Source organism: Branchiostoma lanceolatum, chromosome 4 (genome assembly GCF_035083965.1).
Source record: "Branchiostoma lanceolatum isolate klBraLanc5 chromosome 4, klBraLanc5.hap2, whole genome shotgun sequence".
NCBI lineage: Eukaryota > Metazoa > Chordata > Leptocardii > Amphioxiformes > Branchiostomatidae > Branchiostoma > Branchiostoma lanceolatum.
The window spans coordinates 28921088-28933166 of NC_089725.1; the positions used below are offsets into that span (position 1 = coordinate 28921088).

Sequence of the window (12079 nt, forward strand, 5' to 3'; positions counted from 1 at the left end):
AAACACAGGTGTACACATAGAATTTGTCAAGGTGTTCCTCACTTCATTTAAGTTCACTCTTCCAGACGTTTTAGAGGCCAGATTACTTGACTCCCTTTTAGTGATAAACTCAAGGTATGGGCGTGAACAATAGACAATGTCTGTGTGATTAATACTACTTTATAATGTAGAATTCATCACTATGCTTTCACAGTGACTGTCTGCCAATATGTCATATTCATAAACAATTACAATACCATATAGATAGTTAATTGGTAGTCTTTATTAATCAGGCTAAACCTAATTGGTTAGGCTTTGCAGAAATACATTGATCTGGTCATTTCTCACTTTGTACTATAAGGCATTTTCCCATCTTGTGAGAGCACAATAGTAATCAATTCAATTAGATAGATTTGAAAACTAAATTGTAAACATATATTAATCTGGCAATAATTCTACAGCACATTATCCTATTCAAAATACATCTGTGCACATGTTATAACATACCATCTAGATCAAATCTAACTTTATCAATAGGTTCTCATACGTTAAATCAGTTTTTGATATATGCAAGTACCTGTTAACAGAAGTGAGAAGTCCCAACTACACTCATACTCAGTCATAGTCCTATCAGTGATTGAACTTTGAACTTCATCCAGCTTTGCATAGGTGGTGTCCATACATGGAAGTGCAGTATAAATTGATTTATTACTAAATTATTGATATGATTCAAATTATACAAAACTAAAACAAATTAATCAAATCAATACAGAATAAGTAAATAACAAAGTACATCTTATTTGCTACCAACAGAAAGAACAAGGTCAAATTGCACAAAAGTATATAGGCATTGGTCCTTTTTTTTCTGCAGTGACATTCGTTTGACCTTTCACCCGACCTGACCCTGCACAGACCCGTCCAGCTGGCTCGTCTGACTCAGCAGTTTGTGAAGCAGCCTTCATTAACTGTGCCGGGCGGCGGCGGTGAAACCCAACCGAACATCAACAAGCAGATATACCACACAACAGCTGACGCTTTTAAACCAGCAGGCAGGATGAAACGCTTTAAATACCCTAGGACAGGATGCAGTCTGGCCAGTATTCCACTATAGGGGGGTCCAGGGAATGCTATCTCCCAAATTTTGTGAGACAAATTTTAACAGAATTTCATTGTAATTTAATGGCAGCTGAAAGGTGCTTAAAACAAATGAAAATAAACATCATAGATGCAGCTTTTGGTCATGTGTTGAAAAATCTGAGCAATAATGTATTGGGCACCCCTAGACACGTTTAAGGTGTCCAAAAAAGGTGTCCAAAATGCCCCGCTGGCGGGGAGACAGTCTGGCTGCTGACTCAAATTATGGTACTCTACAACAGGTGCAGGGTAGCCTGTAGGCTGAAAGCCAAGACAGCGATTCATGTTCCCGCCATGAAGCTGGAAATGATTTGTCTTATGATATATCAGATTCTGATGTATCATGAGACAAATCCTTTCCAGCAATCGGATATCTCTTCATGTACAACTAGTTGTAGGTCGATCTGACTGCTGGGCAAGTTTACTGACTGCTTAAGTACTCTCCTCCTCTTTTGGCATCTTCGACGTCGGTTCTTCCCTGAGTTGGTAGTCCTGGTAAGGAAAGAAAGAATAAGTTAGAAAACAACTTACTGGTAACTCCTATGTACTTCACTCCAACTCAATCAGAAACTTTGCATTGTCTGACAAGTTTTGTCCTTTTCTGTGAGAAACTTCCCAATTCTATTTGCCAATATTCAAAAGCTTGATCAAGTATTATACAGCTACATGTATGACATAAGGGGTAAATGTTTCAATGGGGACGGGTGCCAGACAATTCAGCAGAGAAGCAATCAGAGGAGCGGACAGGAGCTACAATAGGATGGACACGGTAGTGTTCCAAGTCCAGTTGTCAGCGACCCTGCCTCTGGACCAAGGAGTCGCGAGTTTGTCGCTCACCCGACATGCATGCTACTGGAAAGTGTTGCAGTCCTTAGGACGGGATGTTAAGCCGTGGTCCACTGTCCATTGTAATTGTAGAAAAGAGCTAGGGAAATTCCCCAGAACAATCAATCTGTATATGCTATACATAACATGTCTGATGTCTTTTCGGTCACGACCAGTGGAAGTTTGTTCATTGAGGTTATTTGAGCTAAACTGGTTCAAGATCACTTTCACTCTCTAACGCCATGCTAGGCATCTGACAGGTGGAGGTGAAGATAAGACAATAATCCCTACCTTCAGCACACTGATGATGGTTGAGACCTCAGGCCTGTCTGTGGACACCTTACTACAGTGGACCAGCAGTGCACGGCCCTGGGGATCCAAGATGAAGTCTCCTCCCATCTGTGAACAAAAGACACGTTCAAGGGGTTGGGACAGTCAGATATTTACAGTTGCAATCACACACATGGAAAAATTGTTGTAATTTGGATTCTACAGTACAGCTGAGTGCAATGCTGAGTAATTCAGAGTTAATATGGACAAATCTCATAACGATATTTTTAGACTCTTTAAAAAGATGCAAAATTATAGATCTTTGTGATAATTATCAAGCAGTAATTGTACAATGGATTTCAGTGAGGCTATGAAATTGACAGAGTCAACCACCAACAAGGATTTACAGCAAACTTTTGTACAAGACAGCCAAATTCTGTACCACATAATTGTTCCAAGACTGCTCTTTATTCCCTGTTGTAAACCTATCGTGACACAAATGTGTAATTAATGAGACAACTTTAAAAATCAGAGCTTGATGTTGGCAATTAAAGTATCGGCATATCACCTGGTGGGGGTCATCCTCCACATTCTCGTACTTCTTTGGCAGCGTCCGTCCTGCAGCCTTCTGCTCAGCGTAGTAAGTTAGGGCAGCAACGGACCAGACCTGTGGGTGAAAGGTTATACCATTTATTAACACAGTGAGTGTCCTCTTTAAATCATTGGGATGAAATCTGGATCCAGATCCAACAAGTACAAGAAACCATACTGCAAGCTGAGGTTGTACTACAATGACAGAAGTTTTCCTCGCTTCATCTGATCTTCACTGGTGTTGAGGGCCAAGTACAAGTTACACATTGAAGACAAGCATTGCACTACTACATGTACTAAGAACATAAAAGTCATGACATAGATAGCCTCACCTTGAACACTGATCTCCCAAGGCCAAAGGCACCATACAGCTGAAAGAAATGATAAAATTCACATTCATATCTCTACTAATGATGACTATCCGAGCCCAAGTATAATAAAAAATGGGAAAAGCATAGTAAAGACAATTACTTTGCATTTCCGAGAATATAATAAGCCCTGTAATGTAGAAGGAAGACAGACCAAGTGCACCTCCAGATAGATTTATATGTTATCTAAAGCAATTTCCTTGCCATCCCCCATCCCAGGTGTTATATACATGTATATAGAATACAACACGGTGTATTCCGTATCACCAGAGGTTCTAGCCCGACCGCGGGAGGAATTAATCGAACCGAGGGTGATGCGGAATACACCGTGTTGTATTATATTCATGTCATACCCAACCAAGAAAACACACCTTTCAATGCGAAATGCGCCAGAAGTTGAGAAAAATTGGTGTCCTCAAACAAAAAATTGTAACAGCCATACATTCCAACGTCCGAATGTTTGACAGCGGCGCACTCGAAATGCATTCTAAATATTCTATGGAAGCCTATGTGATACCCCCAAGCCATCACCCGGGTCCAGGACACACGTATCAAACATTTTCGCGGCCCAGGTATGACATAATAATTAGTACCTTTCTGTCCTGGTCCAGCAGCATGTCGTACGGACAGCTGGTGTCCTGCAACCAGCGCTGTGCACCTGTCTGGGTCCCGAAGGACACCACCATCACACGACCACCTGCAGCCTGGACCTCAGCCTGCGGAGGGACACGGAGTTACTAACTAACTAACTAACTAACATACGCACAGCTGGTGTCCTGTAACCAGCGCTGAGCACCTGTCTGGGACCCAAAGGACACCACCATCACACGCCCACCTGCAGCCTGGACCTCAGCCTGCGGAGGGACACGGAGTTACTAACTAACTAACATACAAGGACACTTTGGTCCAATATATGGGGAGACTCAGGCATTTAATCTCTGCAAGTAAAGAACTCAACACACTAATTGAGAAGAGTTGGGGTGAGTGTGCTTGGCTGAAAATGCGAGCCATGGTGAAGCCGCATTGCACTAAACAATATAGTCTTATAGCTTTGGTCCTCTCACACTATCAGCCAATAGAAAAAGCACCAGTTCACCTCAAACAAGAGGGGGGGTGCTTTACCTTTTTATTTGTTCATTTGAATACCTACATTGTTGAATATTTGCCAATTTTTCTGAAATAAAAACAGCAGACACGTGTACCATAGACCTACCTCCTGAGCTTTGATCTGGGCGATGTGGTCGCGTCACGGGAGTCAGGCGAAGTGTCTGAGGAGCACCAGCACCAGGCACTGGGAGCCCAGGTAGTCCTGCAGGCTCACTGAGCTGGGAGGGCAGATAGGGTACTACTGCATCTGTATCAGTTTAGCTGCTGTATCTACTGTGCTTTGTGGCAGCGAGTTCCACTCAACTTGAATAAGCTCTATTAGCTCTTTCTGGGTAGCTAATTTACTGAAGTGAGTAGTACATGTGAGTGAATCACATTGTTGAGCACAGTCTGCATTACATTCTGACAGCATCACTGAAATTCTGTGTATAATTGACCCTTCAGGGCAAAAAAGAATCATTACGTTAATGTTCTTAAAAAATGTCATACTGAAGTAAAACATGTCTTTGTGGACCTGCATTCAGTCAAGCCTGTACAAGTGACCATCTCTACATAAGGCTCACCTGGTCAATATGACCACTTTTTGATGGTCCCTTGGCCTTATAGATATTTTCCCCCAATAACATCTGTATATTTTGAAGATGAAAGGAACTTTAAAGATTGCTTGCTGGAACGTAAGAACATTGTACAGTAGTGGAAAACTAGAGAATGCAATCAAAGTGATGAATGAATACAATCTCGAAATCTTAGGCATGAGTGAGACGCGATGGACAGGTCAAGACAAGATAGTGACCACTGACCACCTGTCCACATAAGACCTGATTTTGTAGGTACCCTGTGTGGTCTTCTTGGGAAGGTTTGACTGTGATAACACCAAAGATGTTCCTACCTCCCTGTCCTGGCATCCACCAGAGGAACGTCCACCGGTCCCAGAGCCCCCACCTGGAGGTCCCCTCCTCCTGCCCTGTCCGCGTTCAGCTGCTTGTCTACATCCTGCAGGAAGGTGTCCCACTGCTCCTGTGGGGAGGGGGGCGACCTTGTCTCAGGTTATCACAATCCTGACTGTTGATACATGCTCTTGTCTACTCTCAAGCAGAGGTTGGTGGGGGGGGGGGGGGGGGAATGGTGAGCTTCATCATCTTATATGCCCCTTTTCACACTCCCACCAATGAGAAGGTCACAATTTTCCCCACCAACCTCTGCTTGGAGAGTAACATGCTCTTTATTCCTTTCATTCTTAACACACACATACCCATTGGAAGATACTACTGAACAAGATATAAGACTGACATTATCAGTATAACACTGTGCTTTCGTTACTGTCATCTTGTTATGCTATATAGACCTGATAACCATGTCTGAAAATATACAAAAATTCCCTCTTTGATGAAAGTGTCTTTTTTTGCTGCAGTTATGTAACGTTAGGGAATCCAAAATAGTACAACAATTATCAACATTCAATAACTAATATCTCACCTCCACTTCCCACAAGTCTTCTACTGCTGACTGCACAGATGGATACCTGTCAGTCAAGAGTGAAACCATGGTGACGAGGGAGTCACATGAAACTTTGAATGTCCTTTGTATAGCACACCACCATCATCATCACCATCATAAGGTCCAAGCAAGTCAAATCTCAATATCATGAACATTTCAGCTCCCCTACCTGTACAGATGTTCCCAAAGTTTCTCGGCCTCCAACCTTGTCTTTACACATAACCTGAAAGTACAAAATGATATCCAACTTGTTTATGAATATTCAACAAATAACGGAGTGTGTTTACAAAGAAACATGACTTCTACTGTCCTGTGAGTAAAATAATCAAATCAAAGCTCGAAATAGATATTTCTGTACCTGGTGTAAAAGTTGTGGTAGATGCTGATCAGTCCTCCCAGACATCCAACCTTACTGTCCATAAAATCATCCAGAGACTCTGTGCAGGGATTAAATGTGAAAGAAATGTCTTAGGAATTATCGAAGGCAAACTGGGCATACAAGTAACGTTACTAATGTTACTTGTCTTACCAGTTTGTCTCAATAGTTGCTACCTTACCTTGCCCCTAGGCCAGGCTAGATATAACGTGATATAGTGAATTAAGTGTAGCTAACACCTGTTTGCTCCAGGGTGTTCCAAACACCTGTCTCTCAAAAAGGGTTCAAAACACCTATTTGTGGGTATTCCAAGCACCTGTTTATTGGAATGCGTTCCACGCACCTGTTTATGAATGTGTTCCAAACACCTGCTCAATCAAGAGTGCTAAAAACACCTGTTTATTGGAGTGTGTTCCAAACACCTGTTTGAATACTCTGCTACAGTATCTTCACTGCCGGTTACATTAACCAAGGATACATAGACCATGATTCAGTACAGTTCAGTACAGTAGGCTGAGGCATGCCCATGGGCTTATTTTTCTAATGGCACAATGGAAATTTTTGTTTAAGAGAGTGCGGAGTTTTAGGAAGAACAGGTTCACCCCTCGTGCACATCCCGACTGACACACACACCTGTTATAGTTACTCACCTTTTACAAAGTTCCTGGCTCTCTCCAAGAGTTCCTCAATCTCAGACACGGTCTTGGAGACGTTGTCAACTAAAGACGTCGGACTGGAAGCTACAGCTTCCTCGTCCATCGTCCTTTCTCCACGAAGACGCTCTTCCAGAGTCAATCGCTCATGAGGTCAGTCAGCTGATTGATAATGTAAACACGACTGACCCACATTTGTCACGAGGACAGATATTGCCCCCCTCCCCCAACTCACAAACGGAACATTTCGGCTACCAGCTCAATTGTGTATAAGCTCTGACTTAAGTTATAACTTCTAGTTGATCTACGCACATTGAATGCCCTGTCCCACTGCAGTCAATGTCGTCAACGCGACGAGAAGGGACGCTAAACTATGACCCGGCCGGCGGCCTGCAGGGCAGAAGTACAGAAGTTCGCGGAAGTCAACAGCCGCTACGGAGTAAAAGCGCCACTTAGCGGAATGGTTGGTAGTTGCCAGAGTAAGGGTCGTACTTTTCGTGCGTTCTCTTTTATTTTTAATCACCGTCCGTTGCTTGGAGAGTTGCTTATAAGTTTAGCTTCTTTTCCAACTTGAGGCATTTGGGCTGTTTCAGGAAGGAAAAGAAATATTGAAACCCGGGGGAAAGATGGAAGTTTGAGAAGCTCCGATTTTTTCTCGTATTAACTACTACGTCTCTCCGTCGCTAGCATTCAGGCTGCGAGATCAAGGGGCTAAAGCGGGTAACAAAAACACTCTTTCCATTCATGGAATGTCACTGGCGTTACCCATTAAACTACAATCACAACAAAGGATAGGTCACCCTGGCTATAATGACAACAAATTAAGGTTTAGGTGAGTCGCAACCACACTACCTGTTTTCCTGTAGACCGCTTTATTGTATTTACCCTAGTCTAGGGCCTAAAACGCAGTAAACGGTTACAGGGTTGCGCATCTAGGTGGTCTCAAGTTGAAGTAGCAGAACCCCTAATGTTTTGCTTTACCAGCTGGTTGTTGAGACGTTCACTCACAATGAAAGATACTAAGGACCACGGAAGCTCATGGCTAGACGAGTTTGCTTTCATGAATCATGTTGCACTCAGAATTCAAAGCGTTTCCTGTTAGTTTTTTAAATTCAAAATCTACCGCACAAATAATCCATGTCCATGGTAACACGATGGATAAAAACTTAAGTGTGTAAAAGCGTCGTAACGTACTCTACAAACAGAAGTTTGCCTCCGGCTTGTTTTTGACGTCTTTTATAAAATGTTTTTACTCGTATCGGGCTTTCTATTTGTCAGGTTTTCTTTCAGTGTCAGCCGGTTTGACAAAATAGAAAGCTCGATAAAAACGCCTAAAAACACGTCAAAAACAAGCCGGACCCGAACCTTTGCTTGGAGGGTCAGTCATTTTTGTCTCTCAGTGTTCAGGGCGTACGTCACTGCAGGGGGTCAATGAGGTCAATAGATAGAATCAGTGACGTCAGCGTACATGTATGACATGCGTCCGACGGCATTGTTCAGTTCAAACGTCATGTGTAAATAACGCTAACTAGAATTTGGTTGATGAAAAAGAACTTGTACAAAGGCTGGGGTCTCTGCCCTCTGCTGGAATGCATATTGAGGAGAAATATCTCCATCGGCCCTAAAATATTAATGTGACATCATGAAACCGTACCCGCATCAAGGACACAAGCGTAACACCCAACACCGTACTTAGTAAACCTTCGTGGCGTATGTGCTTTCTTTTGAAACGGTCTATGCCCCGTGGAGATATTTACTGAAAGTGACAAACATCACAAGCCGATCAGTCAACAAAATCAATATTAACCTGTCGTGTGTCAGTTGTCTTGAAAAAGCAGATTAAAGAGTTGACACGGAACTTTGAATAAACTGGAACCGAGCGTACAGAGTGGGTGTCGGCTTGTAAACACGCTCATTCACATTTACCTGGCGAAGACAAACACACCTTTGGACGCAAAGTCAACAACAGGGGTCACAAAAGTTAGGCATTAGAAATGAGTAAGGGACGCGTCCGAGACGGGGTACTGTAGTCGCCGGATGTAGCTTTCAGAAGAGCTTCCGAGCTGGCTAAGCCTTCCCATTTCCACTCTTGATACCGCTGTGGAAGGCGGGGATTCCGCGACCTTGGATCATTCGTTACCGCTAGCTACTACACGAACATGGCCGGCTTTGTAACATTTTTCCTCCCGTTGTTACTCGTGTTTATTCTGGGGTTCTCTCCGAGAGGGCGGTGTTTTATACCGATGGTGGGGGTAAGCCTGAACCCCACGTCGGACCAGGACTCGGACGACAACTGGTCGCACGGCGCTATCACACGCCGGGCTCTGCTCAACGTCGCCGCGGACTTCCAGAGCTCCCACCTGGGCTGCGACGTCGGCGACCTGCGCGACGTCAAGCCCGACAGGATCTTTCAGGAGATTTCTCGGTTGTTTAGGCGGTGCTACGGACAGATCGTCTCCGCCGCGCGGTTCTATCAGGCTGCTTTACAGGTAGGGTCGTCTAGCGTTGTTTTGAAAAATAGAAAAAAAGATAACAATCAAGTCAATTGTCAGTTTTAGTCATATCACCCCCGGCCCCAGCAATTATTTATCCCTTGGTACAAAGGCGTATCTGTGTGTGTGTGTTAATCATAATTTCCAAGCAGATATAGAGTGGTAGATCGTAATGTTTTCAACACGTGAACATTCTAATGTCTTATGATTCTCTTATCATAAGTTAGCTGTTCATACGTTGTACAGTGTACGCATTAGACGTTGATGAAGGGGAAACAACAAAACGTTACGATTTGCAATTCTAGCAACTGCTTGAAGTTGAATATTACGTGAATCGTTCCTTTCAGTTTAAAATGTAACGAGGAAGGCCACCGAGTCATAGACATAGGCCATGACATTGCTACTTGCTGTGCACAATAGAAACAATTGAAGAGTGTTGTTCTGAGGCTAGGTAATGCTCGTGTAGATCCGTATTGAGTTACAGATAAGTATGTAAGTCGACATGACATAACACCGTGCGCTATGTGTTGTGTAGGCTGATATGTACACAATAGAACAACAGGTGGTTGGGCGCGTGGGTGTCGGGGGAGAATACCTCAACCTCAAACATAGTAAATCTCCAAGCAGATGTAGAGGCAGTAGGGTCCGGCTCAGTGTTTCAGATGTGTTTGGGGGGCATTTGGACTTCTTTTCTAGTTTCTTTTCTAGTTTTTCTATCTCCCCTTTCGCCTAAAAAGGTAACGGGCACCGTTAGACAGAAGTACGAAAAGTCGTAAAAGGTCCTAAAACCCACTAGACAGGTCCCCAACCGAAATCAGGTACCCATTTTTACACCCGGTTGAAGTGAGGAAAGTCGTGCAAAGTGCCTTTCCCATAGCCTCTACCATAGTAGAAATCAGCCGAGGTACTCCGCTATACAGGGTAGGTCCGCTATACAGTAAAGTTCCATCTCCGTCCATCGATAATGGAGCTTCACTGTATAGCGGACTGCCATGTATAGCGGAGTACCTCGGCCGATTTCTACTTTTTTGCCAGCGATAGGACGGGGGCCTGGTAGTGGCTACCTTTCCCATTGAATAACAATCACACAACGTTTAACCAGGGACGCTAGGAATCGAAGCCGCGACCTTTCGATCTCGCGCCCGCTAGCCTTGCCACCGGTGCACCCGGCTATCCGACGCCACGGTTCGGCCCTCAAAACAAGCTGGAGAGAATTACACGTTTGGAGATTACTCCAGCTGGTACAGCATGAAGATATAAAGTTGAGTAAATCCTGTTGGTGTGAGGTCCCTTGTTGTAGGCTAGACTATACATGTCACTCGCGCTTAATCCAGGAAAAAGATAAGGAAAAAGGGGATTAACTTAGTGACAAGGAGAATGGAGAATTGATATATTATATAGCGAACCCGACCAAGAGAAAGGAATCGAGTGAGTCAGAGAACGGAAAGGAAAAGTGAGACGAAGAATGCCGAGTGACCAAACGGCTTCTCCAGTGAGTTCTTGATCCACAATGGAGTGATCTGTGTCAGCTGGTGGCCGGGTGAAAGTTTCATGCTAATCGTATGCGGGGCATTGTGGAACCAGGAAGTGTGTCACCGCTCAGCCTCGCCAATTAAAATAGCTTCCGAGTGAACGGAGACAGCCTAAGTGAGCGGGACTACTAGCATTTCAGACTTCACCCCTTCACTCAGGTCAAAATGCACAGACAGACTCACTGAGACACACAAACGAAAAAACAATACTTCACTCCCTTGGAAGCCGGATTGATTTATCTCGCCACTCAGAAAATGCTGATTTGATACCCAAATCTCGGGAACCATGTGCGTTATTGGCTTCACGAAAGTGCCAGTAAAAGTGACATTCCCCTGTATCATTCATGTAAAGATTTGGCCTTTCTTGAAAACATCTATACAACGTTAGATCACTTGTTCTTTGATGGGACATATGTGTTCTTTGTTGGGACAAATTAGCAACGGGTCCTGACGCCAAATGAAGACCGTTCGATTCGTCATACTAGCTAGCCTCTACCAGGCTCCGCAGGGCGCTGGAAAAATAGGAGAAATTATATGGACAAGGAAGTTATAGTTTGCACATGTTGCCCGTCTATTTGGCCAATTTCTCCTATTTTTCCAGGGACCTGTGGAGCCTGGTAGAGGCTAATACTAGCTACATGGGGGGGGACCTTTCTGTGACGTAACGAGAAACATTTTGGTCTCTTTAAATTGAGAGCTATTTGGAATAATAACTATATTAGTGTATAACATGCACAATGCTACTAACAGACGTCCCTCCCGATCAGATCGAGACAGCCAATGGTTGTGTGGACTTGAACTCCGCCACGAAAAAGCTGCCGTCGGCGCACTTCGACGCGGAGCGGTTTGTTGGCGGGAACGCGCGCCTGCTCGAGCTGAGAACACAGGTGCTGACGGCCATACAGCAGGGCGAGTACGAGGCGGCCCGGGTCTACACAGGGCAGCTGCTCCACACACTGCAGGTGAGCTTAATGGGGATAATCTCCAAGCAAATGTAGCATTCGGGCTTGTTTGGGGCGTTTTTGGCGATGTTTTGTACGTTTTTGATGAAAGGTTTGAAAGGTTTATTGCTATTGCTTATATAAATAATAACTTTCCATTGGTATAAAATTACTTTCTATACACATATTATGACTCTGAAAGACAATTACGCACACATAAAACAATTGGTCAGATCAGCATAGGTCTACAGTACTGTGTGAAGGCAGAGGTTTGACGCCTGAGCCTAACGCATGAAGCCATGCCACCCCCTCCC

General features: G+C 44.0%; 2 protein-coding genes across 2 annotated transcripts in view; one reads left to right on the forward strand and one right to left on the reverse strand.

The window, feature by feature from the left end:
- Nucleotides 1-244: 244 nt before the first annotated feature.
- On the reverse strand, nucleotides 245-7204 carry LOC136433892 (uncharacterized). The gene is made up of 11 exons (XM_066426482.1): nucleotides 6798-7204; nucleotides 6130-6208; nucleotides 5941-5994; nucleotides 5751-5796; nucleotides 5164-5291; nucleotides 4381-4492; nucleotides 3761-3883; nucleotides 3132-3170; nucleotides 2777-2875; nucleotides 2230-2337; nucleotides 245-1605 (listed from the first exon to the last, which is right to left on the reverse strand). Exons 1-11 carry the CDS (start codon nucleotides 6904-6906, stop codon nucleotides 1546-1548), a joined length of 957 nt encoding a protein of 318 aa, XP_066282579.1. The 5' UTR covers nucleotides 6907-7204; the 3' UTR covers nucleotides 245-1545.
- Nucleotides 7205-8076: 872 nt separating this feature from the next.
- Nucleotides 8077-12079, forward strand: part of LOC136432030 (von Willebrand factor A domain-containing protein 7-like) — a 31324-nt gene continuing 27321 nt past the window's right edge. Inside the window, exons 1-2 of the mRNA XM_066423046.1 lie at nucleotides 8077-9289; nucleotides 11592-11786. Of these exons, the coding sequence (XP_066279143.1) occupies nucleotides 8960-9289; nucleotides 11592-11786 (525 nt within the window). The 5' untranslated portion in view covers nucleotides 8077-8959. The remainder of the gene's footprint in view (nucleotides 9290-11591; nucleotides 11787-12079) is intronic.